General features: G+C 41.4%; 1 protein-coding gene across 7 annotated transcripts in view; it reads left to right on the top strand.

Moving 5' to 3' along the window:
* The first annotated feature begins 1039 nt into the window (after positions 1 to 1039).
* Positions 1040 to 22742, top strand: part of dclk2a (doublecortin-like kinase 2a) — a 46924-nt gene continuing 25221 nt past the window's right edge. For 4 of the 7 annotated variants that reach the window (XR_005694778.1, XM_040023855.1, XM_040023857.1 and 1 more), the window contains exons 1-2: positions 1042 to 2042; positions 5932 to 6269. Coding sequence is in view for 6 of the 7 variants with exons in the window: in XM_040023855.1 (XP_039879789.1) it covers positions 1637 to 2042; positions 5932 to 6269 (744 nt within the window). In the remaining variant the exon portion in view is untranslated. Of the gene's footprint in view, positions 2043 to 5931; positions 6270 to 22742 lie in introns of all 7 variants that reach the window. The other 3 variants (XM_040023853.1, XM_040023851.1, XM_040023852.1) reach the window with 2 other exon arrangements.

The following is a 22742-nucleotide window of genomic DNA, read 5'->3' as shown; positions in this document are numbered from 1 at the left end:
TCTTTGAATGTCCATTTTTTGTTTTTTGTTTTTTTATTTAGAGAATAATCTCACAACTTACAGCAACACCATTACAATACTAATGCCACACACAAAGTAGCTAAAGCAGGGTTGGGTGGAATCAGTGCTATTGTGCATTAACCAACAAGCTAAGTTTAGTGCCAAAAAGTGATTTGTGATATTTCTGTGTGGTTTTTTTTTTCGTGTATTTTATCTGCTTGTACTGGTCAACAGGATTTAAAAGGGATTATATATACATTTATAATGAAGAAATTACCAGTTTTGCATTATTGCAGCTACTTTATAACCAATCCAGTCCTTTTTGGTCACTTAAAATATCTTTACAGAAGTATAATGTTATGTTTCTTGCAATTTCTGCTCATGGCCAGATCTATCTTGAAAAAGACATTTTTTTTATACCAGATAAAAAAGCTATGTAAAAGTCACTTTACAAAAAAAAAAAAAAAAAAAAAAAAAAAAACTGGTAGGAGCATCTACCTTGTGATAGTAATGTTCTTTGTGGCTCAATATCATATAATTCATGAAAGATCACTTTTTGGCACAACCACCACTGTATGCCATAACGACACAGCTCATGAGCGCTCCCTGTAAATGGTTTAATCACTGTTATGTATCTAAGATAAAGCTTAGAAACCCCAAGTTTCTTCTTGAAAAAGAAAGAAAGAAAGAAATTATATTATATTATATTATATTATATTATATTATATTATGCTATATTATGCTATTGATTTCAGCCTTTAATAAAGTGTGTCAAACACATAATGAGCGAGAATGAGCAAATGTTAATTAATGGTATCATCTGATATATATGCTGCAATTTAAATACACAAGGTTGATATATGTCTTTGGGGTTAATTGTAAACTAAAGGTAATATATAAAATACATAACTGGCGATATGTTTTTGGTAGCTGTGCTGTACTGATCTCAGGCCAGCTAAGAATGTACTTTCTCGCTCTCCGGGGGAGGGCGTGTATCATTCTTACGTTCCTCAGTCTGAGGTCATCTGGCCGGAATGTAAAACCTCAACTTCATTGTTCGGGTCTTGAATGCATGAACGGAACAATAGACAGCATTAGGACCCGGAGATGCGGAAGGCGTCATCCTCCTCCGTCTCATTATCCATTGATTTGACAGCCTGCGCCGACGACCAGTTAGAGGAAAGGATGCGAGGAGGAGGCGGCTTCAGTGCGGCGTGCCGAACTTTTCTAACATTTCGTGGCTGTTTGTGAGATAACAGAGATCCACTGCGATGTCTGTCAAGCAGAGCTGCCGGGTTTTTGACACATTTTCAACCGGATATCTAATCTCGAGCTGGCGTCTGGATTATTACTCCTGCTGTGTTTTGTTGACGGTTGATGAATCAGTTTAACGGATCGATCTGATAAGATTCAGCGGACTGAGAGGTCACATCCCGACTTTCTCTTTTCTCCCCTCTCATTTTGAAACTGTTGGTGCTGCTTAAGGTAGGCATAGCAGGCTTAAAGTGGAGACTGGAGACGCACACGTGTAGGCTGCCTTTTTCAGTTGGCTCATCGATCCCTCATCTCTTTCTCTCTCTCTGTATAAAAGTTGGTTTCCTGTTTGGAGCAGCGTTCAGATAAAGTGAGAGACGACATGTCGCTAAGCAGAAGTATTGAATTTGAACACTTTGAGGAACGAGACAAGCCTCACCGGCCACCGAGGACCAATTCGGGCTCCGGGTCTCAATGTGGTTCTAGAGGTAACGGGCTGGTGCCAAGCCCCGCGCACAGTGCGCATTGTAGTTTCTACCGCACACGCACTCTCCAGTCCCTCACCTCCGAGAAAAAGGCCAGGAAGGTGCGCTTTTATCGCAATGGTGACAAGTATTTCAAAGGTTTGGTGTACGCCGTGTCTAACGACCGATTCAGATCCCTGGATGCCCTGCTCATGGAGCTCACACGGTCCCTGTCAGACAACGTCAACCTTCCGCAAGGAGTCCGGACGTTGTTCACGCTGGATGGGGGCAGGAAGATCACCAGCCTGGATGAGTTAGTAGAGGGTAAGATCGATGATGGATGAAGCCTTCAACAATCACTTTGCGTGACCGCAAATGATGACAGGAGCTCAGTACTTGAGATTAGATCGACGGTGGCCTAATGTGCATCGACTCAGACATGCTGTTTATCGTTTAAAAGCTACATTTTTTGCCTTGAATATTGATTAAGTTGCCTGAAAACTTACAAAGCAAATTATATTTAGAGAGTTGGCTCCTTGTCCTGCTTTTACAACATAATTGGGAAAGTTCTGACTCTGTTCCAAATATCTGCTGCACTTAAACCCATTGGATGCAGTGCAGCGATATAGATTATCGCTGTATATGCACTGACGTAACCTCCCTAACATGTTTGACCCAGTGCCATACATGCACTCAAGCATACAGACCCCTCCTCAGTACAGTTAATGCTCTGTTCTGCAAAATGTGCATCACTGCCCATTGATCTCAGCTGGACTCAAGCTCCCAGCTAACGCCTACTTTATTTGTGAGCTTTTGTGGGCGTGAAAGTGCCCCGTGTTTCACTAAATACACCCCTGCCTGGAAATGAATGAATGGATAAGTGAGTAAGTGAGTGAACGTATGTATTTTGTTGGCTTCACTGGCATTTAAAATCATTTGCAGTTGATTGAGCTCAGCCTTGGGGCTTGTAGGATAAAAATTGCCCTCCCCCATCCCCTGTCTGTCCGGTTTTTTTATAAGATAAACGTGAATACTACTACAAAAAGTGGTAACAACTGTTCCTGTAATCCTTCTATATGGAGAACTGTACTCATCTTGTCAAAGAGCCCCTAGACAAATTTGGTCACTCACTGCAGAAACAAATAGAATATACTCTCCTACCTACTCCTTCTTCCCTGTGCTGTTTACTCTGCAGGGAGAGTGGCCTCTCAGTAAGTTAATCTTCATGTTCACTGTCTGCACTGTGACCTGACTGCAGTCCTCTATTACTGCTCCTCACACACACTTAGGATCCACTGACCTCTTACTGAAGTTATTAATCCTATTTTCATCTCACATCTTCCTAAATTTCAGTCTGTGCTGCACTCATTTGCTTTACTCTGTCCCTCCAGAGACTGGGGAAGATTTAGGCCAGTGCCTGATCTAAATTCTGTAGCAACAGTAGTTTAACAAACTGCACCAAGGTTGTTTTGGTGCACTGACTTCACCCCTCAGTGCTACTTCAGTAGCTCACATAACCAGTGATTTTATTTCAATGGGCAGTTCATCCAAAATGACTGTTCTGGTGGTGTATGCAGAAGAATTTTGGTATTAGGACAAGTGTTTGAATGTACGAGTGCCCACATAGTGGGGAAAATAAAGCAGGTCCTTTTGTGTTTGTTTTTGCTGTAGTCAACCTTGTTATTACGGTTAAATAACCCCAAAATGAATACTTAAAGAATACTTCGTTCCATTTGGCCTCCATTGATTTGATTGTATTGCTTTTCTGTCTTTTTTTTTCTAATCTCACCAAATAGGGCCTATTATTCCAATAGGAACAAATATTCCATTTATGATTTGGTTTGACGAGACAGGCCCTTTAAGGTGGGAATTTCAGGATATGACAATGCCCTGGGTCAATGGTAAGCATGTTTGTTGACTGCTTAATTTCTCCTTGAGCCGCTCAGATTGCAGGTGGGCCATCTTGTCGATTTTTACACACCCATCTAATGGACAAAGAGAGCAAACATTACTGCACAGCTCAGCAGTCTGCATCCATTGATTGAGGCATGCTGGGGCTCTTTTGTGTGAAAACCCAATCAGGCGCCATTCACATGTGCACCTCGTATGACTAGATGGGATTACAGAGCCAACCAGTCGACTCGAACTGCTGTGCTTGTGGAAAACAACGGCTATAGCCAATCCTGAAATGGGTTTAGAAAGAGCTTTGCAGGTTACAGTGGGGCTCCGTAGCATGCTGACAAAGGGAATTCTAGTCGGGGCAATAACAAGTTTGGGCACCAGAGGGTCTTTATTTGAACCTCATGGGGAAATTAAACCTTTTAATGGTCGGTGTTCAAATTGGCTTGTGATACTAAAGCATTTGAGCTTTAGGGAAAATATTTTGTATTTTACAGCAGAGAGAAATGGCTGAAAGAGTTTTAAATCATGACTTAGAAACAGTTCTTTACTGATAATACACACCTCTCATGACAGACGTGTGCTACATGTTTCTGTAAAATGTGACAATATGATTCCTAAAGGGTTGAAGTTCAACCCTTTAGGATGATAGAAACAATGTAAATGTAAAAACTCAAATTGACAGTTGAAATTCAAGTGTGAAGTAAAGGCCACAGTCTGATAAGGTTAAAGAAAGTTGATCTTTCTTTGTAACATTGTGAGTATAAATCGGAGAACCATGACCTCATACTTTTTGCAGTTATTATATCACTTTATTTCTTTGTGACAGCAACTCTGTTATCACAGTAATAACGGTGGCTGTTTATTGACGTCATGCTGGACTGGTGACCGCTGTGTCACCTCGTAAAAGTTGCTGGGCTGGTTAAACAGTCCGTCAGGCCTGTCCTCATCTGTTGTTCACACGAGGACAGCAGCCAGCGGCGGGTGGCTGGGGCTCCGATCACATCCCCGTGGGACGTCGGGGAATAGACCCGTCACCGCGCACCGTCTGAGGGCATGTCAGCGTTCTGTCATTTCCCTGCAGATGAACGGCAGCCTCGGTTATATATTTTGTTTCGGTGCTCAACCACAGCTCAGTCCCCTCCAGCTGTGGCCTAGCCTTTTAATTAGCCTTTGGTTAATTGCAGGCTTAATAAAACCTGGTATCCTGGGACGCGGTGTCTCAGTTGGCCTTTTTACGCTGAAGTTCAATTCGCTTGTTCTGACACAAATCCAGTAACCAAAATGTCAGTGTTGGGATTGATTTCTTATCAGCAGATGAACTGGTGAGAAAAATATGCTGAACACATCCTACAAATAAAAGTTTTCCTTTAAGTTTTGAACAAATACGTTTTTGTGGTATGTAAAGGATTACTCTTCCTGCTACTTAACTGGGATTCCCTGGACAGAGCCAGCCACTGTGGTTCTTATATTCATACACAGATGCAGCCATGAGTAATAATCTATTTCTCGGTTTCTTAGTTTGTATATGCTGATTCCTAGTAACCCTGTAATTATCTAGTTTCCTAGAACAAGATTTCTTTCAAATAAAGCCGAATATCTCTGGTGAAGTTGAGCATGCAGTAAGTTGCTTCTGAGAGAGGCTTTGGTACTTGCAGACACTATTTGTCACTTTCCAGCTCTTACTCATATTTGGAACAGACCGGCAGCAGGGAAGCACAAGTCCAGCACTTTCAAAACAATCTCCAGACATTCTTGATGTGGTTTTTGTTCACCCACCAAGGTCCCGTACTTATCACGACTTTCTTGTTAAGGAGAAACAGTTGCGTGCTAGGGTGTTTAAACTGGAATGCTGGCTGATAAAGCAAAACGCTTTGCTTTGGAGGAAGGCCAATAAAGCAGCCCTGCAGCTGGAAGGGAGCGAGAAGAACAGCGTCACACTGTCAGTTCGTTGTTATTCACCATATGGGAGCAGTGTTTAGTAAGGCATGCTATGGTCGATGTTGTGCAACGTATGTGTCCTTTAGTGCGCAATTAATAGCAAAATAACCTCAGCCATTCTCTTTGGTAAATGTACACACAGATGTTTTTTCTTTAAAGGTATGTGTTGATCCTAGCAAGAGCTTGCCACAGTTTCCTTATAATCCCAGAGTGATGCAGTAATGTTAATGTCAGGGTAATGATGAGGCCATCTCACCTGTTGCAGGACTTCCTCCCACTGATGACTTGAGTTCTTTACGTGGCTATTTGAGCTTTATGCGCCAGTGTTTAGCTTCTCTTTACAGCACCTCATACAGCTCATTTCTTCCTGCAGGAGAGAGTTACGTGTGCGCCTCCAACGAACCCTTCCGACGTGTCGACTACACCAAGAACGTGAACCCCAACTGGTCAGTGGGCAGCAAGACCAGCACATCGCGCTCCCTCCCGTCTCTCTTCCCGCTGAAGAGTGAGCTGCAGAGGGAATCTAAGGACTTCATCAAACCCAAGTTAGTCACAGTCATCCGCAGCGGCGTCAAGCCCCGCAAGGCCGTTCGGATACTGCTCAATAAGAAAACTGCACACTCCTTCGAGCAGGTGCTCACCGACATCACAGACGCTATCAAGTTGGACTCTGGCGCAGTGAGGAGACTGTACACACTGGAAGGCAAGCAGGTAGGTCTGATGAATATCTGTTTAACTTGCGCTACATCATGTTAAACTGCCTTTAACTGTGTGGACACCAGCTCCAGTAATTACTACACAAACTATGACCTGTTCTTGTTTTAGTTTGTGTGGTGATTTTATTTGCTACAGTTGCATAACTTAACAGCCAGAGCTAGTTAAACATATTGTTTTCAATGAGATGAAACTGGCTAATGTGCTTACGGGAACCAGATGGAGCAAAGCTGAGCTTATCTCTAAAAACCGCCGCGATTTATAGGTTTCAGCTGTGTCAGCAGTCCAGATAATTAAAGTCAGTTTAATCACCCATACATAATTCTACGCCCATATATTATTTCAACAAAGCAGTAATGGATACACTTTGGCTTTAAGGCCTTGTGCCATATCCATCAGTATGGTATCCCCACCTCGTGCTCTGGTTGTACCACATGAGACTATTTATGCTATAATGCTATCCATCTGGGGCACATGTTGAAATTCTGGTGTTCAGACATGAGGTGAGCTACAACACATGGTGGCCCCCGTGTAAAATATTTACGCTGACATCTCATCTGACCATGAACAAACTGTCATTCTCACAGAAAATATAAAAAGTACTAAATATAAAAAGTATTTGCAAGTTAACGGGGTAAGATAACGAGGTAACAAATGAGGCAATGCTAGGCAGAGGAGTATGATAAAAGTATTACACAGTGAATTTACCAATAATGAGAATATTGCACAGAGTTTCTGATCATTTGAAATATTGTACATGGCTGTGATTATTACACAGATTATTCATTGTTGTTATGATGCTGGACAAGAAGTTGTTCCCGAGTCTGTTCTTGTGATGTTTGTATTTTGTGATGCATGTTGGAAGAGTTCGTGTGAAATGTGCTCAGAGAACTAAGTCAAAGTATGTTTGTCACATGTAAGATGTTACATACATTTATAGAACACTCATCTTGTTGCATGATTCAGTGGATTTCAGGGTTGAAGTTAAGACAGAGAACCGGTCTTTGTACCTGACAATTTTCAGAGGAATGTGTTTGCTTGTACTCTTTGTTAAGCCAGTTGACACTGACCTATGAAGCACTATGATGTTGTATGAAGAACAACAGTGAGTATCTTCAGCATCTGTAAAGCACAGTGGAGAGACTCCGTCATGGTTTAGGGTTGCATTTCAGCTAGGGGTGTTGGAGAAAGGTACCATCAGATTTTGATCCACCATGCAGTACCATCTGGAAAGTGTTTAATTGGCAAGAGCTTCGTTTTTTAGTATCACAATGATTCCAAACAATCTGGCCGTCCAGTAAAAGCTTACGTGGATAGAAAAAAACACACAATGGAACACCAACAGTCATGGATCAGCCTCCTTCAGCCTGGAGCTCAACATTAATAAAGAACTGTGGGATCGTATTGATACAGAATAAAAGGCAGCTAACATCCAAAGACGAGCTTTGAATGTCCTTCAAGAAGCCTGGAGAACTATTCCTAAAAATTAAAGGATAGCTTGCTAAAAAAGTTCAGGGTGTGTTGCAGAATAAAGGTGTTCACACCAAATGTTGACTTTCAAGTTACTCACAATTGTACGAATTCTGTTTTTGCTATATATACTGTGTTTCTCTGGTACTTACTGCACTTTTCCCCCATTTTCCTAGCAAAATTTTAAAAAATTAGGAGGATAAAGATTTTTGTGAAATCCTGTATTTGGCCTATACTGGAATAGATTGATGCACATTTTAATCTAACAAATAATGTATCAATTCATGGTTTCATAAAATTAGTTTACTGGAATTAAGCATTTAGAAAGTGAAACCTTAATTACTGTAACTACTGAACTGATAGAGCTCTAGGAGTTTTGCATTTTTAGTGAAGCTAAACTGCATTTTATTTATTTTTAACGATCAGCTCCACTCACACAGGGATGTTGATTACAGAATTATGTCAAAGACTACAAAAATGTCAGCATGCTTTGTCCATTTTAGTACAAAATCACTAAATGAATTTCTTTGGTAACAGTTTAAGTTAAATTGAGCTTTAAAAGTGTTGGTGAGTGGGGAAAAAGAAAAATTAAACTGGGACTGAAAGTGTGACAACCAAACCAGCTGATGTTTGTTTTCTGTGAGCTGACGGGAATCTTTCTGGGCTGGACAGTCTGGACAAATTGACTCATGAGAATTGTGATCCTTATCACCTTTGACAGAGCAAGCAAACCATCCTTTCTGTTAGGCCAGCACTGCACAGAAACACTGACTCGACAAGATTATATAATAGCATCCAGAACATTGCTGTATTTATTTACATTATTTTAGACTGAAGCCTCGCCTACCAAGCGAAAGCTCCCCAGTTTGACTCAGAGAGGAGCCACGTATCCCTTTGGGGTTGCATCAGGAAGGGGCATAAAAATCTTCCAAATCAGACATGCAGAGCTACGTGCTGTGGCGACCCCTTGTGAATAAGGGAGCAGCTAAAAGTAGCTTTTTTGGAAAGAAAAGAAAAAAAGCTCCCTGTAGCGGATGCTCTCCAACTTAAATTCGAAGTTTCCCTCTTTGACAATGAAAAGTTTTTACAGGGATTTTTTTTAAAAAAGGGGAAAAAAGCTTCTTCATATTTGAAAACTGCTTTAAAGAATTCGGTTAGCAGACTTCCCACCTAACACAGATTCCATATGTGTGACATAAAGCCTTGATATGTCTACTTCCATCCCTTGAGAGATTCCAAGTAGACCAGCCATGCAGACCAGCTGTTTATTCCAGGCTTTTTAAGCTCCAGATCAGGAGAAGCAGATATGGAGCTTTATGGGGTGCATTTGTGCACTTTAGAACTCATGATCAGTGTTGAGAGCTAATGCTTTGACCAATCATTTGAACTCACAAGAGGTGAGCAGAGTGTTTAAATGATTGCTCTACCCCAAACCATGCTGATACAGTTTGCCAGAATGAGGCACTATGTTAAAGTCCACAATGTCTGTGTAAATGTAACTTGTGGTGGAAGTGGGTGAAACTGAAATTGCCGATGTCAGTGTTGTGGGAATGGCCCGTGTGTTCAGTGGTGCTTTAAACTGAACCGTAAAACATGGCAGGAACATCAAAAACAGCACCCGCAAACACTGTCTGTACCAGCAAAACCTTTACTGGGTGGACAGAGATGATGATGGCGCTGTCACAGCTTGCACAGACTATACTTACTCAAAGGTGTTTTCAAGCCTGACATTTTAGTCATGCCCACAAGTGCACTGAATATGTCATGTGGTCAAAAGTAAAAATAACAATATAATTTAGCGTTGCTCTCACTCCGAGGGGAAAAAACCAAACGACACATCAGTCGAATATATTATTTTATCAAACTGAAGATCAGTCGCAGCCCAACATTCACGGCAGTGATTCTAATAAATCACCGATTGGCTGACTGACTAGAAAAATCTTGTTTCCCTTTTAGGTTTTTATGTTTTTCAACCATAAATAAATCATTTGTAATAGTGACTCACAACATGTACTCTGTAAGTGTTTTGAGGTTATCCATTACAGATGACACATTACACAATTTATGCTGACAAGTGTGTCGTTTAGCTTCCTTAGATATTCACCGCAGGCGTCTTAATGATCACGTTGCACCAGCCTGTGGATGCAGTAGTCTTTTTATTTAGCTTCCTTTAACAGATGGTTTCTGCTCTTTGGTGGAGTATAAATCCATCCATCTGGCAAGCGCTATATATAGATGAGTTAGGTCTTTATTAAAAGTAATGTTGGTCAATTCAAAGTATTAAAACTTCCAAAGTTTGTGAGGTGCAAATATGCTATTTAGCTAATAAAATGTGGTGTTTCAGTCCCATTTATTAGTGGAAAACACTGGAAATGTGTTTGTGCTGGAGCATTTGATTCTGTTTTAAAGTCATTGTTTCTTTAGTCTCTTTAAGGTTTTTCCATTCCTGTTCATTTTACTGCTGGTCTTAGTTCAGTTTTCTGACACACTGACTGTATGCAGTGAGTTGATTGCTCTCACCAGAATATTACCCAGATCATGTTGGTAATACTTGCTAGTTGGGTTTTCATAGTATTTCTCCTGGTCCTTGTGATTTCTTAGTTAACAGCTTTTATGATGATTTTCTGATGATGCCTACATTTCTCCTGGTTTGTGTGCCACACAGCCTTTAAAGATTTGAATCGTCCTTGCTCTGAGACTTTACAGTGGCCTTTTCTTTTACACTATCTATCTATTGAAAGCCACATATCTAAAACTTCATCAGTAGAAGTTGTATTTGATTACTCTAAAGATGCATTCCAAAATGCCCAGTCCCATAAGTGTGATGGACGGATTAAAGAGTTATATTATTTTAATGCAGTCCAATTCAAGAGCATTGTAAGATACAGGCTTCTCGTGAATCCACAGTAGAAGGGTCACGGCTCTCACACAGAAACAGAAACTGAACAGTAGAACTCCCATAAAAGTTGGATTTACTGCAGCACCGTTTTAGGTTCAGTTCAGTTTAATTCAGTTTTATTTATATAGCATCAAATCACTCGAGGCGCTTTATATCGTAAGGGAAAAACCCTACAATAATATGCGGTTGCCTAATAAACTGGCAACTGAATGTATATTAGTAGTTCATGTGAATATCTTTCTAGTCTGAACCCCATAGCCTCTATAAAAAGCACTTCTAAGGCTCCTTCCTCAGTCACTCACACACACATAAACACACGCAAACACTCCGAATGCCTTCCAGCAGCAGCCGACCATCTGCTCCTCCAAAATCAAATCGGGGGTACCAGCCACCCGGTCTGCAGACTCCCACCCGCTGATGGACTCACACTCGCACAGAGCCCCCGCCCTGGCCACAACCAAATGATTAGACCTACAAGCTGGAAGGAAGGGTTACAGTGCAGCTGTCAGGTGTGTTTGAGGGCGTTTGTGTTCACGGATGTTTTTTCGTGAGTAAGGGGCCTTTCACAAAATATCTCTGTCCACTCTCCCTCCTCGAGTCAAAGCTCCTCTTCAGACTGAATGTTAATTGTAGATCATGGTTATCAGGGCCAACAGAATCAGCTGCTGCTTTTGAAAGAAAACCCTGTTTTACATCTCAAAGCTGACCGGGCAGGCAGAAAATAAGATTTTCCTATTTTAATTGTCTAAACTGTCGAATCGATGCATTCATTAATTTTGGGCACAGTCCTGCGGTCCCTGAGTTTGCTTTTGTTGCGTGTAAATCATAGAGAACGTATTCAGGGGAGTTGTAGAAGAAGTAGCAAAGACAAATAAAAGTCCCTGTGACAAAATGAGAGAAGTGAATGAATTGTAAACTAGAGCCTGATGCTTTGGGCTGATACAGATTTTTAGGACTCTAACGTTGATAGATTCAGTATTCTTCATGTTCCTGAAGTATATATTGCATGTTTTGTGAGCTGTATTAAAAAGGAAAACACGATGGAGCGGTTAAATAAAGTGAAAGTTTTGTGCTTTTTGTTTGGCATATATATGCATATATATGCCAATCATGGTTGCTCATATTATAGCCAAAGATTGAAATAAAAAACAGAATTAGAAGCACAGGGCTTCGACTGTTCAAAATACTTTTCTTTCAACGGTCTCTACTACCTCTGGAGCTGTGCAATGCAAGAAAGGACCGAGACGTGGTCATCTCAGGCACACAGATCTTTAACTTTCCTGCCATGTTTTAACAAATTCGGCAGCAGCTTACTGCAAAGATGCCACTCAGCTCCATACCATCTGCTCAACTGGGATGCATACTTTGCTACATATCCTGCAGACAGTGTTGAGAGTTTTTAAATAGCAGTAGTAGCCAAATTACTCCAAACCCCAAAGTTTTCATATCAGGACTAAGGACAAACACTATGCTGGGAGCCAACAGGAACGATTTAATTAATAGGTCTGCTGTCTCATGTGACGCTGGTTGCTAGTTTCTTTGTAACTTTAACGGTAAAGGCAGAGAGGAAGACGACTGAATCAAAAGGCAAACGTGACCTGACCTGATCGCAGGCTGCAGACACAGCTGACCTGCACACAGAGAGCCGGTCATGGGATGAAGTAAGTGTAAATATTAATCAATCAATCAATCAATCAGTCTTTATTTATAAAGCACTTTTCATACAAAAAATGTAGCACAAAAGTGCTTTACATAGTTAAAAGCAGCCCACCCCACCCTCCAACTCACTCCCCACACTCTCATTAACATAAATGATGTGAATACACACATATCCCCCCCCCCCCCCCCCCCACACACACACACACACACACACACACACGCGCACACTTAAAGAGTAAAAATTGGGCTGGGTTCGCATGAGCCAAGTGAGGAAACACTATAACAGGGAGCCGTCTGCACCGGGAGCCGGTCACAGACTGCAGCCTCCAGGCTGGGCACACAGCAGGAGGGAGGCAAAGGAGCCCCCCAGCCAGGCTGAGAGGACCCCCAGAGACCCAGCAGCCATGGTCGATCACAGCCCCGGTGCAGAGAGCCCCCTCCGAGGAAACACTGGAGACATGACACAATAGGATATATACAGGGTAAAATGATAAAATAAATAAGAACGGGATACAATATAAATATAAATATAAATAGAGTAAGAAGATTAAAAAATGAATAAGAATAAAATCAATAAATATTAGGTAAAGCCTAAATTAATAATAGAATAACAGGATAGAATAAATAAGCATAAAATAAATAAACGCTAAGTAAAAGCTAAATTAAAAAGGTGGGTCTTGAGCCTGTTCTTAAAAACATGTACGTTCTCTGCGGCCCTGAGCTCCTCCGGCAGGCTGTTCCACAGACGAGGACCGTACCACTGAAAAGCTGCCTCTCCGTGAGTATGTGTCCTGACTTTAGGGACAATCAAAAGGCCAGTACCAGAGGACCTCAGGGTCCGCGAGGGTTCATATGGTAAAAGCAGATCTGAGAGATAAGAAGGCCCAAGACCATTAAGACATTTAAAAACCAATAAAAAAAGTTTAAAATCGATCCTGAAACACACGGGGAGCCAATGCAGCGATTCTAAAACCGGTGTAATGTGGGCCCGCCCTCTGGTCTTCGTCAGCACACGAGCTGCCGAGTTTTGCAAAAGTTGTAAAGTTGAAATATTCTTCTTAGGAAGACCAGAGAGCAGGGCATTACAGTAATCAATGCGACTGGTAATAAAAGCATGTATCAGCATCTCTGTGTTGGCCTGAGAGAGAATAGGGCGGACTCTGGCTATATTTTTTAGATGATAAAATCCAATTTTGGTTACATGTTTAACATGTGGGATAAAACCAAGCTCAGAGTCAAAAATAACACCCAGGTTTTTCACTTGTAGCGAAGGACATAGTGAAAATGCCTGTAATGTAGATAAGAGTTTCTCTCTCTCTGAGCCTCAGGACCAATGATTAAAACTTCAGTTTTGTCCTGGTTAAGCTGTAAAAAGTTTTCTGCCATCCAAGATCTTATATCTAAAATACAGTTAAAAAGGGCATCCATTGGTCTGGTGTCATCAGGAGACACGGAGATGTACAGCTGCGTGTCATCAGCGTAACTGTGAAAGTTCACTCCATGCCTCCTGATGACACCGCCGAGAGGGAGCATATACAAATTAAAAAGTACAGGGCCTAGAACCGACCCTTGAGGCACACCACATGTCATTTTATGGATCTTAGAGGAGCATGTATCCATACTCACCATAAAAGTTCTGTCAGAGAGATAGGAAGTGAACCAGTTGTGTACAGCACCAGAGAGGCCCACCATGTGTTTCAGTCTGTTTAAAAGAATAGCGTGGTCTACTGTATCAAAGGCTGCGCTTAGATCCAGTAGCACCAGGACTGAGAGCTTTTGGGAGTTCCAGTTACATCTAAGATAATTTAAAACCTTTAGGAGAGCCGTCTCTGTGCTGTGGTTCACCCTAAATCCAGACTGGAATATCTCCAGGATCTGTCTATCATTCAAAAAGTCATTAATCTGAGTAAAAACAAGTTTTTCTAAGATTTTACTTAAAAATGGTAAGTTGGATACAGGTCTGTAGTTATTAAAATCATTACAATCCAAATTGCCCTTCTTCAGAAGGGGCCTCACCGCTGCCGTTTTAAAGGCAACAGGGAAGACACCCAACTGAAGAAAGCAATTCATCATGTATAAAAGCTCAGCCTCAAAAAATCCATAAAGTGTTTTAAAGAGTGAAGAAGGGATTGGATCTAAAAGACATGTGGTGGGTCTCACTGTGGAGAAAACTTTCTTAAGGTTTTCAGCATTAACCAGGACAAAGCTGTCCAGTGTCTCCTCAGGTACAATCGAGCCCTCAGATATGTTTAAAATCATATCGCGATTAGATAAAATATCAGATCTGATGGCGCTGACTTTTCCCCTGAAGTGGTCTGCAAACTGCTCACGGAGTGAGTCTGTGGGGGTTCTTTGGGAGCTGTTAAAATCAGGGTTAAATAAATGATCTATGGTGGAAAAGAGGACCTTGGGATTATTTTTGTTATTACTGATTATTTTGGCGAAGTATGAATTTCTTGAGTTCCTTAATGTATTATTGTACATTTTAAGTTGCTCGGAAAATATTTGATGGTTGATAGTATTTTTATTTTTCCTCCACCTCCTTTCTGCTGCCCTGCAATTTCTTTTGAGTTTTTTGACTTCTTCGTTTCTCCAGGGTGATGCATGTTTTACGTTAATCTTTTTGGTGGTGAGTGGAGCAACGGAGTCAAGGCTTTTCTTCAGTTTGCTGTTGAAATGATTAAAAATCAAATCGCAGGGTGCAGGTAAAATCACAGGGGGGCATTCGTCTAAAACCCTGGTAAAATTTGCAGCCACTTCAGAGGTTAGATAGCGCCTCCTCACAGTTCGCACCGAGGTCTCCTGCTGAATAAAACCGGTGATGTTAAAAAACACACAGTAGTGGTCAGAGACAGCCAAGCCAACAACAGAGGACACGCTGGTGGACAGCCCATGGGTGATGACCAGGTCCAGAGTGTGTCCTCTGTTGTGAGTCGGCTGTGTGACGTGCTGGGTAAAATCCAAACAGTGAAGAATGTTTAAGAATTCTTTTGCTGCAGGGTCAGAAGGATTATCTATGTGCAGGTTAAAATCACCGGTTAAAATTATCATGTTATAGTTTGAATGTATGTTTGTTAAAAATTCTGAGAATTCCTTGATAAAAGCAGCGCTGTCTTTAGGTGGTCTATAAATTGTGACAGATAAAACTGGAGGGCTGCTGAAAACAATAGCATGGGATTCAAAAGTGGTAAAATGATCAAATCAAATGTGTTTGGAGGTGATTGTGTTGTTGGCCAAAGATGCAGTCCCACCACCTCTCTTACCACTTCTAATAGAAAAAGAGAAATTAAAATTTGGTGGGGAGGCCTCAGTGAGAACAACTGGTGCATCCGAACCCAGCCATGTTTCAGTTAAAAATAAACAGTCAAGTTTATTATCTAAAATTAAATCATTAATAATAAAAGACTTGTTCAACAGAGAGCGGACATTTAAAAGTGCCATACTGATTGAGACTGGTGGATTTTTGACAGTAGAGTTGAATGGATGTTGATATTTTTGAAGAGGCCGGAGGTTATTAATGTTTTTGGAGTTACTGGATTTATGATAATTCTGTTGCTCTCTGTTTGTGATTATGACGGGTATTGTGTTGACTGTGGGAGAGAGAGGTCCGAGTCCAGAGTTTTGTGTATTACTGTTAAAAGTGGAACAAATATAGGAGCTGGGACCAGGGGAACATCAGTCAGTGGCAGACAGATCAGCAGGTAATGTCAATTTGGGGTAGTGACAGGGCGGTGTGCGGGAGTGCTGTACGCCAAATGTCAAATTGGCAGACAGCAAACGGCATCCCCAGGCGTTGAGGTGGAGCCCGTCTGCCCCAAAAAGATGCCTCCTCTCCCAGAAGGCATCAAAATTGTTAATAAAACCCACGCCGTGGGAGACACAGGCGGAGGAAAGCCAGGTGTTAAGGCTGAGCAGCCGGCTGAAACGGCCTATCCCTCTGCCACCGGTGGCAGAGGGATAGGCCTAGGTTTTTAGCATTGGGCCTAGGTTTTTAGCATTGCCAAAAACTAATACAGACCTCTTGTTGTACAGAGTTATGCTTACAGGCAGAAACTATTAAGGTAACTTCAGTCTGTTGCTGAGAAAGAGCTCAGAAAGGTAAGAAATAGGGCTCATTATGCTGAGATGGTGTTAACCGCTGGCTGTCTTGGCTATACCCACTTCAAATGCTAAACTGTGAGTAGTTAATGGAGCACAGAATGCTGTCTGATGTTATCGGCGCTATTGTGATTTTGAAAATCTAGGTCCAGTCCAGAGTTTCCCTGCCTTTCCCCGATGTAGCCTTAAACCCTTTGTGACCCTGACACATGATAAGTGAGGAAAGGCTGCCAGGGTGTGGTACAGCTATTAAAGCATTAGTGATCAATAGGTGAGAAATCCAATTTTTCCACAGGGGGAAAAAATCTTTTTTTGTTGTGAGTGAACAATCGATTACATTTTATCTGTCATTTGCAAAGTTTCAGGGCAGATTCGGTGCCAGATTAGATTTTTTAAAAACAGAGAAGTGTGAAGTCACGACCATCTATTTTTAAAAGGTCTTAGTTCTTAAATTTGTTCAACATATTCTGAGATTTTCTTGACCACGCAAAATTCATTCTGTTATATCCAAACTATAATGTTCAAGCTGTATCTCTAAATGGCTAAGCAGATGGGCGACGGCAGCAGAAGACCACACTAGGTGCCATTCTTGTCAGCTAAGAAAGGGAAATTGAGGCTACAGTTCGCACAGGTTAACCAAAACCTTGAGCCCCTTAATACCAGCCGAGCGTTATTTAAACACCACAGCCTACCTGAGTGTTGTTGCTGACCATGCCCATCCCTTTATGGCCACATGGCTGCTTCCAGCAGGATAACGCACCATGTCACAAAGGTCAAATCATCTCAAACTGGTTTATTGAACATGACAGTGAGGTCACTGTACTCAAATGGCCTCCGCAGTCATCGGATTTCAATCCAATAACGCACATTTGGGTTGTGGTTGAACAGGAGACTCACATTATGGATGTCCAGCTGATAAACCTGCAGAATTGGTCTGATGCTTCTTAACATGGTACCAGCAAAGTGTACCTAATAAAGTGATCAGTGAGTGTATATCATTGAAATAGCCGTTGTGCTCTTGGTCTTACTGAAAGCAATATGTATGAAATTTTAATGAACAGTAATAAAAATAGCAATTTTATTTATATAGCACATTTCATTGCATGTTGGCTCACGGTGCTTAACAAAGAAGACAAAATCAGATCAGCAGTGCCTAATGAGTGCAAGCCTGGGTGAATAAAGAGGTTCTGAGTCTGATTTTGAATACACACACAGTTGATCTCAGATCAGCAGGCAGCTTGTTCCAGACCACAAAGACCACTTGGATCTGATTCTGGGTTAACAGTTAAAAGATTTGAACCTGATGACCTGTGAGGTCTGTCTGGGATATAGACGATGAGCAGGTTTGTCAACTAACAAAAAGGACTTTTTGTTTTGTACCTGGAGTCAATGATGTGATTTCAATCAGTGGAAAGATAACTGGAATCTGTGTTCTGTAATGATATATATGTATATATTTCCATTTTCCATAAATCTCTGCCCGTGCACATGATAGAAATCCTAAAATGCATTTGCCTTTAATACTTCTTTTAATGATGTTTGTAGGATAACGGTTTGTCTGCTCACTATTGAGAGACTGAAAACAGAACCTGACCTTTAGACTACTCAAATGCTCATCTCTCTAAAATCTTTAAAGACCCTGTCAGTCAGTACACACAGTAACCTGAGGAGCGGGGGGGAAATGGGAGCACTAGTAACTGGACAGTCTTATTTTCTTTACATGTTTGCACTAACTAATGGGATACAGAGGTTCCCGAATCCATCCATAATAATCTAAAGATGCAGAAGATGGCTGATAGTTTTTAAAAATCTATAAGAGCAACCACGAAGCATAAATTCTATAAATTGATGGGTAAAAACTGGCTTCCTTAACTGTTAAGTGCATTAGGGCTCCAGCATTTTTACAGCAGTGTGCATGACAACAACTGAAGGTCACTTGTAGGCCTTCAACTCCGCTGCAGTTTATCAGGGCACAAAGAATTTGATGTGATGCTGTGCAAGAGCAGCAGGCTCACAGTCTGGGACGTCTCCCAGCAGACTAAAACAAATCATGCACAACAGTTTTGTTTTTTTTATCCCTCCTGCACTTTTTCTTTTTTTTTAAATAACCGATGATGCCCTATGAGAAGGGAGTATACAGAAAAACTTCATTCCAACATCTGTTTCTGTATTTAACATTTGAAAGGATATTTCCCTGTTTATGTCAACAAAACACAAATCTGTGTATTTTTGTCAGTAAACAGACACGAACGGTGCACAATTATTAATTTGTAATTCATAAATGTACAAAGGTGCAAAGTGTATGGGGGGAAAATAGAGCTATGCAAGAGGAGACACAAATTACTGTAATAAAAAAAGTAAACTAATCCAGCGTTATTGCTGCAGCTGTGCATTCAATTCATGCCAGTGCAACTTAATTTCTACACCCAGGAGCAATTATTAGTAAATGCAGTTCAGTACATTAGGAAGCAAAGGCAAAAAAAAAAAACTGGGGGAAATAAAATTAATAAAGTAAGAGGCGATAAATAGGGGACAAATACTATGATGATTACTTTTTCCCAACAGGCAGATTCTACTGATATCTTGAAGGCAGCAATGAAAATGTACTTTTCCTTTCAGGTTCATTTCCCCCTTTATATCTTTCCAGAGCTTTGACAACAAAGATCGGGTTTCTGGTAACCAGCTGTTTTGGACATAAAAAGAAATATAGTTTCTCAACTGCAGCGCACTGCATAAAAATGTCAGTGTTGTCCTCAATATTGAGTTAAGAGTTCTTCCTTTGCGAAAATTGCTCACAACTTTCCAAATAGTTGCTCTGTTTGTGCCACATATAGAAAGAGTGCATTCATGCACTGCTGTGTTTTTGGTGCATATACATATATGTGGTTACTGTGACGCTGATGCACTTTGGCATCATCTCCAATGACATGGTCTTAATGATGATGGCCTCCTGTCCCCATTATCCCAGCAGCCCAGGTCTTGCCGTGCGGCACTACTATCTTGTGCCAGCAGTTAAAGGGTTTGCATTCATTAAGCTGTCCGAATTCTTCTCACCCTGTTGTCACATTGAAAGTGCTGATATCTTGTTGTTTGCACATTCTCCTGGCAAGACGGTGAAACTTGCTGCGGTTAGAGATAGATTAATAAGACTGCCTCCATCTCTGACTAGCTAGAGGCAAGGCCACACAAGGGTTTCATCTGGTTGTCAGGCTTGAGCTGTTGTCAGCACACAGTCTGGATTAAACACCGTCATTTGGGTCAACAGCCATGAAATTTGCATGCCCACCCATTGTTCTGTACTGTCATTAGCATACAGCACCATCTGACGCCAGTGCACTGACACCATCCAACCAGGAGTGCTCTCTGCTAGGCTCGACAATATGTTATTATTTGAATTATCCTTTTATTTGCCAAATCCTTACTAGAAAATCAGGCTATTCAAACTATATTGCTAGTAAATCTGATTTTTTTTTTTTTGTAAGTTTAGTGGATTGCAGGGCTGTCCTTTCATTGTGGAAGAGGGATACTTGTTCAGTTTGCTTTTTCAAAGTTGAATTTAAAGCAGTTTCCCCCCACAGAGTACAGACTATAGATTATTGGCACACTGAAAGCAGGCAGCTTCTTAATAAAACAGCATTTCAGTGGTTTTTCTGTGCATTTTGTTATGCTGCACTTGTGTTGTCTTCTAATTGACGATGTCTTAGCTGTTTGAATGTGTTTAGTTTCTCCGTGTGCGTCTTTAGTGGCCGTGCATTTTTGGTGTAAACCACACTAAGACGAGGATTCATTAAAATGTGCTCCAGTTTTTCATTTGGGGATTCATGTGCCAAGAATTGTATCGGCTTTCCTGTTTGCGAGTAGATTTGACTTGACTTTGAGTAAACAAAGCTGGCACTGATAGACAAGCACGAAGCTTTGGCAATAACTTAACAATAGTTTGGATACTTGGAATCAATCTTTGTTCCCAGCTTTCGTGACAACTTGTAGCACGGTCACTGCAGTTATGACACCAGAGTACCTGTTCTATGTTTCACGAGGACCGACTGAACAAGCGGGAAGACAAAAGGCTGCCAGACGACAGAGAGCCGGGGTGCTGGGTGGGGGTGGCGGGCGGGCTGTCAGCTGTGCAAAGCGTGTGGAGGCCATAGAGGGGGAGTGCATCCATTGTGTGTTGTGTGATTTCAACTGCTTGTTTTTGTTTTATTTGTGAAGCCTGGCCCTCGTCCATTCTTTGCAGCGGGCCGTTCGCTCCCCCAGCAGGAGCTGACATCATGATATGGTTAGGCATCATCACAAATCACAGCTCACACTGTTTGTCTGCTCGAGTTTAATCACGCAAGAAGAGTCACAGCAAGTTTTAGCTGAGTTTAGCTGAGGACAGATCAGTTGTCCAAGTCAACCAGGCGACAGAAGTCTGTGCTTGTTCTTGATGTTCAAGTCTTTTCTTTCACTGGCTTAAGAGCGCTTGGAGCTTTTGGACTTGTTAATATTTTGGGCCGGTCTAAATGTAGCACTCTTACTGATTTGTTAAAACTCAGGATATGTTAACTGGCAACCAGCATCTCTTAGCCCCTCAGCAATTCTGAAGGGTAATCAGGAGGGGCCCCTTTGAACCTTTGTATTTGGATGTTTGTACAATGTTTCCATTTTACTTGCACGGCTCTTTTTGCATATAGAGAGTGGAGCACTAAGGTACATTTAGACAGCCTGAAGTTATGTGATTATGAGTCTCTTTGTGCAAATATCTCTTGGAAGAGAGGAAGACGGTAAGCCAGACAGCTGTGTAATGTGTGATAGGGCGAAATGTTGCAGGTTGCTGGAGTTCCTCTGATCTGCTCTACAAATGACTTCAATGGGTACTGTGCTGCTTTTGTCTTTAAGTGTGAAATCTCTGCACACCTGAATGAGCGAAAAAGACTTCATAAAAACAATTAAGCACAACTCCCACACACTCTTTCTTTCTGCCTGTATATTTATTATGCTAGTACATGCCTATGTAAATATTAACAGGGTCAGATGAATAGATGAAATTTTGCTGCCAGTGGTTTTGATCTACTTGTTCTTTTTGATCATTGCAAATCAATACAAATGCATTCTGTGTGATTTAAATGCATTAAAGCTGTTCTGGCAGCATGTAGTGGCCCAACTCCTTAATACTTCACTTTGGTTTGGTTTGTTTTTTCATCTCTTTCTTTTAACTTTCATTTGTCACCCAGCTGTATCACTTTTGGCGTGAGTTAATGATGGGCTTAGATTTCTCATCGCTCATTTCCACGCTGCTTGTGCTGCCTGTTACACGTGTCTGAGATTCGCTGCTCTAATCCAGAGGAATTAAACTGTCTCAGGGAGCTGCCTCTGTCTGAGAGTTCAAACAGTGTTAATAACCAGGCTGGCTTTAGCTCAGACATCCCCCTGACAAACTTAATGGGCATCTACTTATCAGCAAATTCTTAAGTAAGTAACACTCTAAGTGAGAATTTAAGCAAGGTCTGTGGGTAAATGAGGTTTACATATACGGACGGAGTAATTATAGCTGTCGTTTTCCCTTTTTATGCTTTTTTTGCGTGTGTGTTTTGTTCATTGCTGATTTTCTATTTCAGTTGTTTTTGTTCTGTAAAAACAAGAGAAGACAATTCTCCCTCCTTGCTTTAAAACCCTTTTGAATGCCTTGAAAATCAAGACTGTTCGCTTGTTATTGTATTTGAATTATCCACACATGTTAAGCCCTTGGCACGTATTTGTGCTGTTGCCGAGCTTACCCGGGCAGAAAATACAGCAGACAGGACGGAGGACAGACTGATGGTGAGGGTAAGAGAAGGTCAGACATTTGGGAGGAGGGGGAGTGTCCCATCTTGGAGGGTAAACTTGGTTTACCCTCAAGTCATGTCACCCAGCCAATACCAAACCCTGCAAACAGTTCACTTCACTGATTGGCCAAGACAGGCCCTACAGGACAGTGCTGGCAGTAGACGGCCATTGGCTGTTTATCCTGGCAGTGGCTGACAGGAGCAAAGGCAAACATGGTCGATGTAGTCTGACGTTTATGCTCTCCATTTCATGATTCCAACGTTTTCCTTGTGTTTAAGGAAAGAATCCCATGTGTAAACATACTCAGCTTGTGAGTCCTGCTTTATAATGTGATATGAAATGTATTTAAGCTTTAATATTTAGCACTTTCACATTTCAGTGAGAAATTTCGTTTATAAGAAACTTAAAAAATTCAACAGATAAGTAATGCTGACATCAGGCACTGCAGGAGACTCAGGCAGAGGAGGGAGCAGCTGATTGGATTAGTATGACTGTTTTTTTACTGTTGTCAGTAAATTGCCTGCTTTTCTGTCTCA

This window comes from Simochromis diagramma, unplaced genomic scaffold (assembly GCF_900408965.1).
Source record: "Simochromis diagramma unplaced genomic scaffold, fSimDia1.1 OVJJ01000302.1, whole genome shotgun sequence".
NCBI lineage: Eukaryota > Metazoa > Chordata > Actinopteri > Cichliformes > Cichlidae > Simochromis > Simochromis diagramma.
This window is presented reverse-complemented; position numbering and strand designations above follow the sequence as displayed.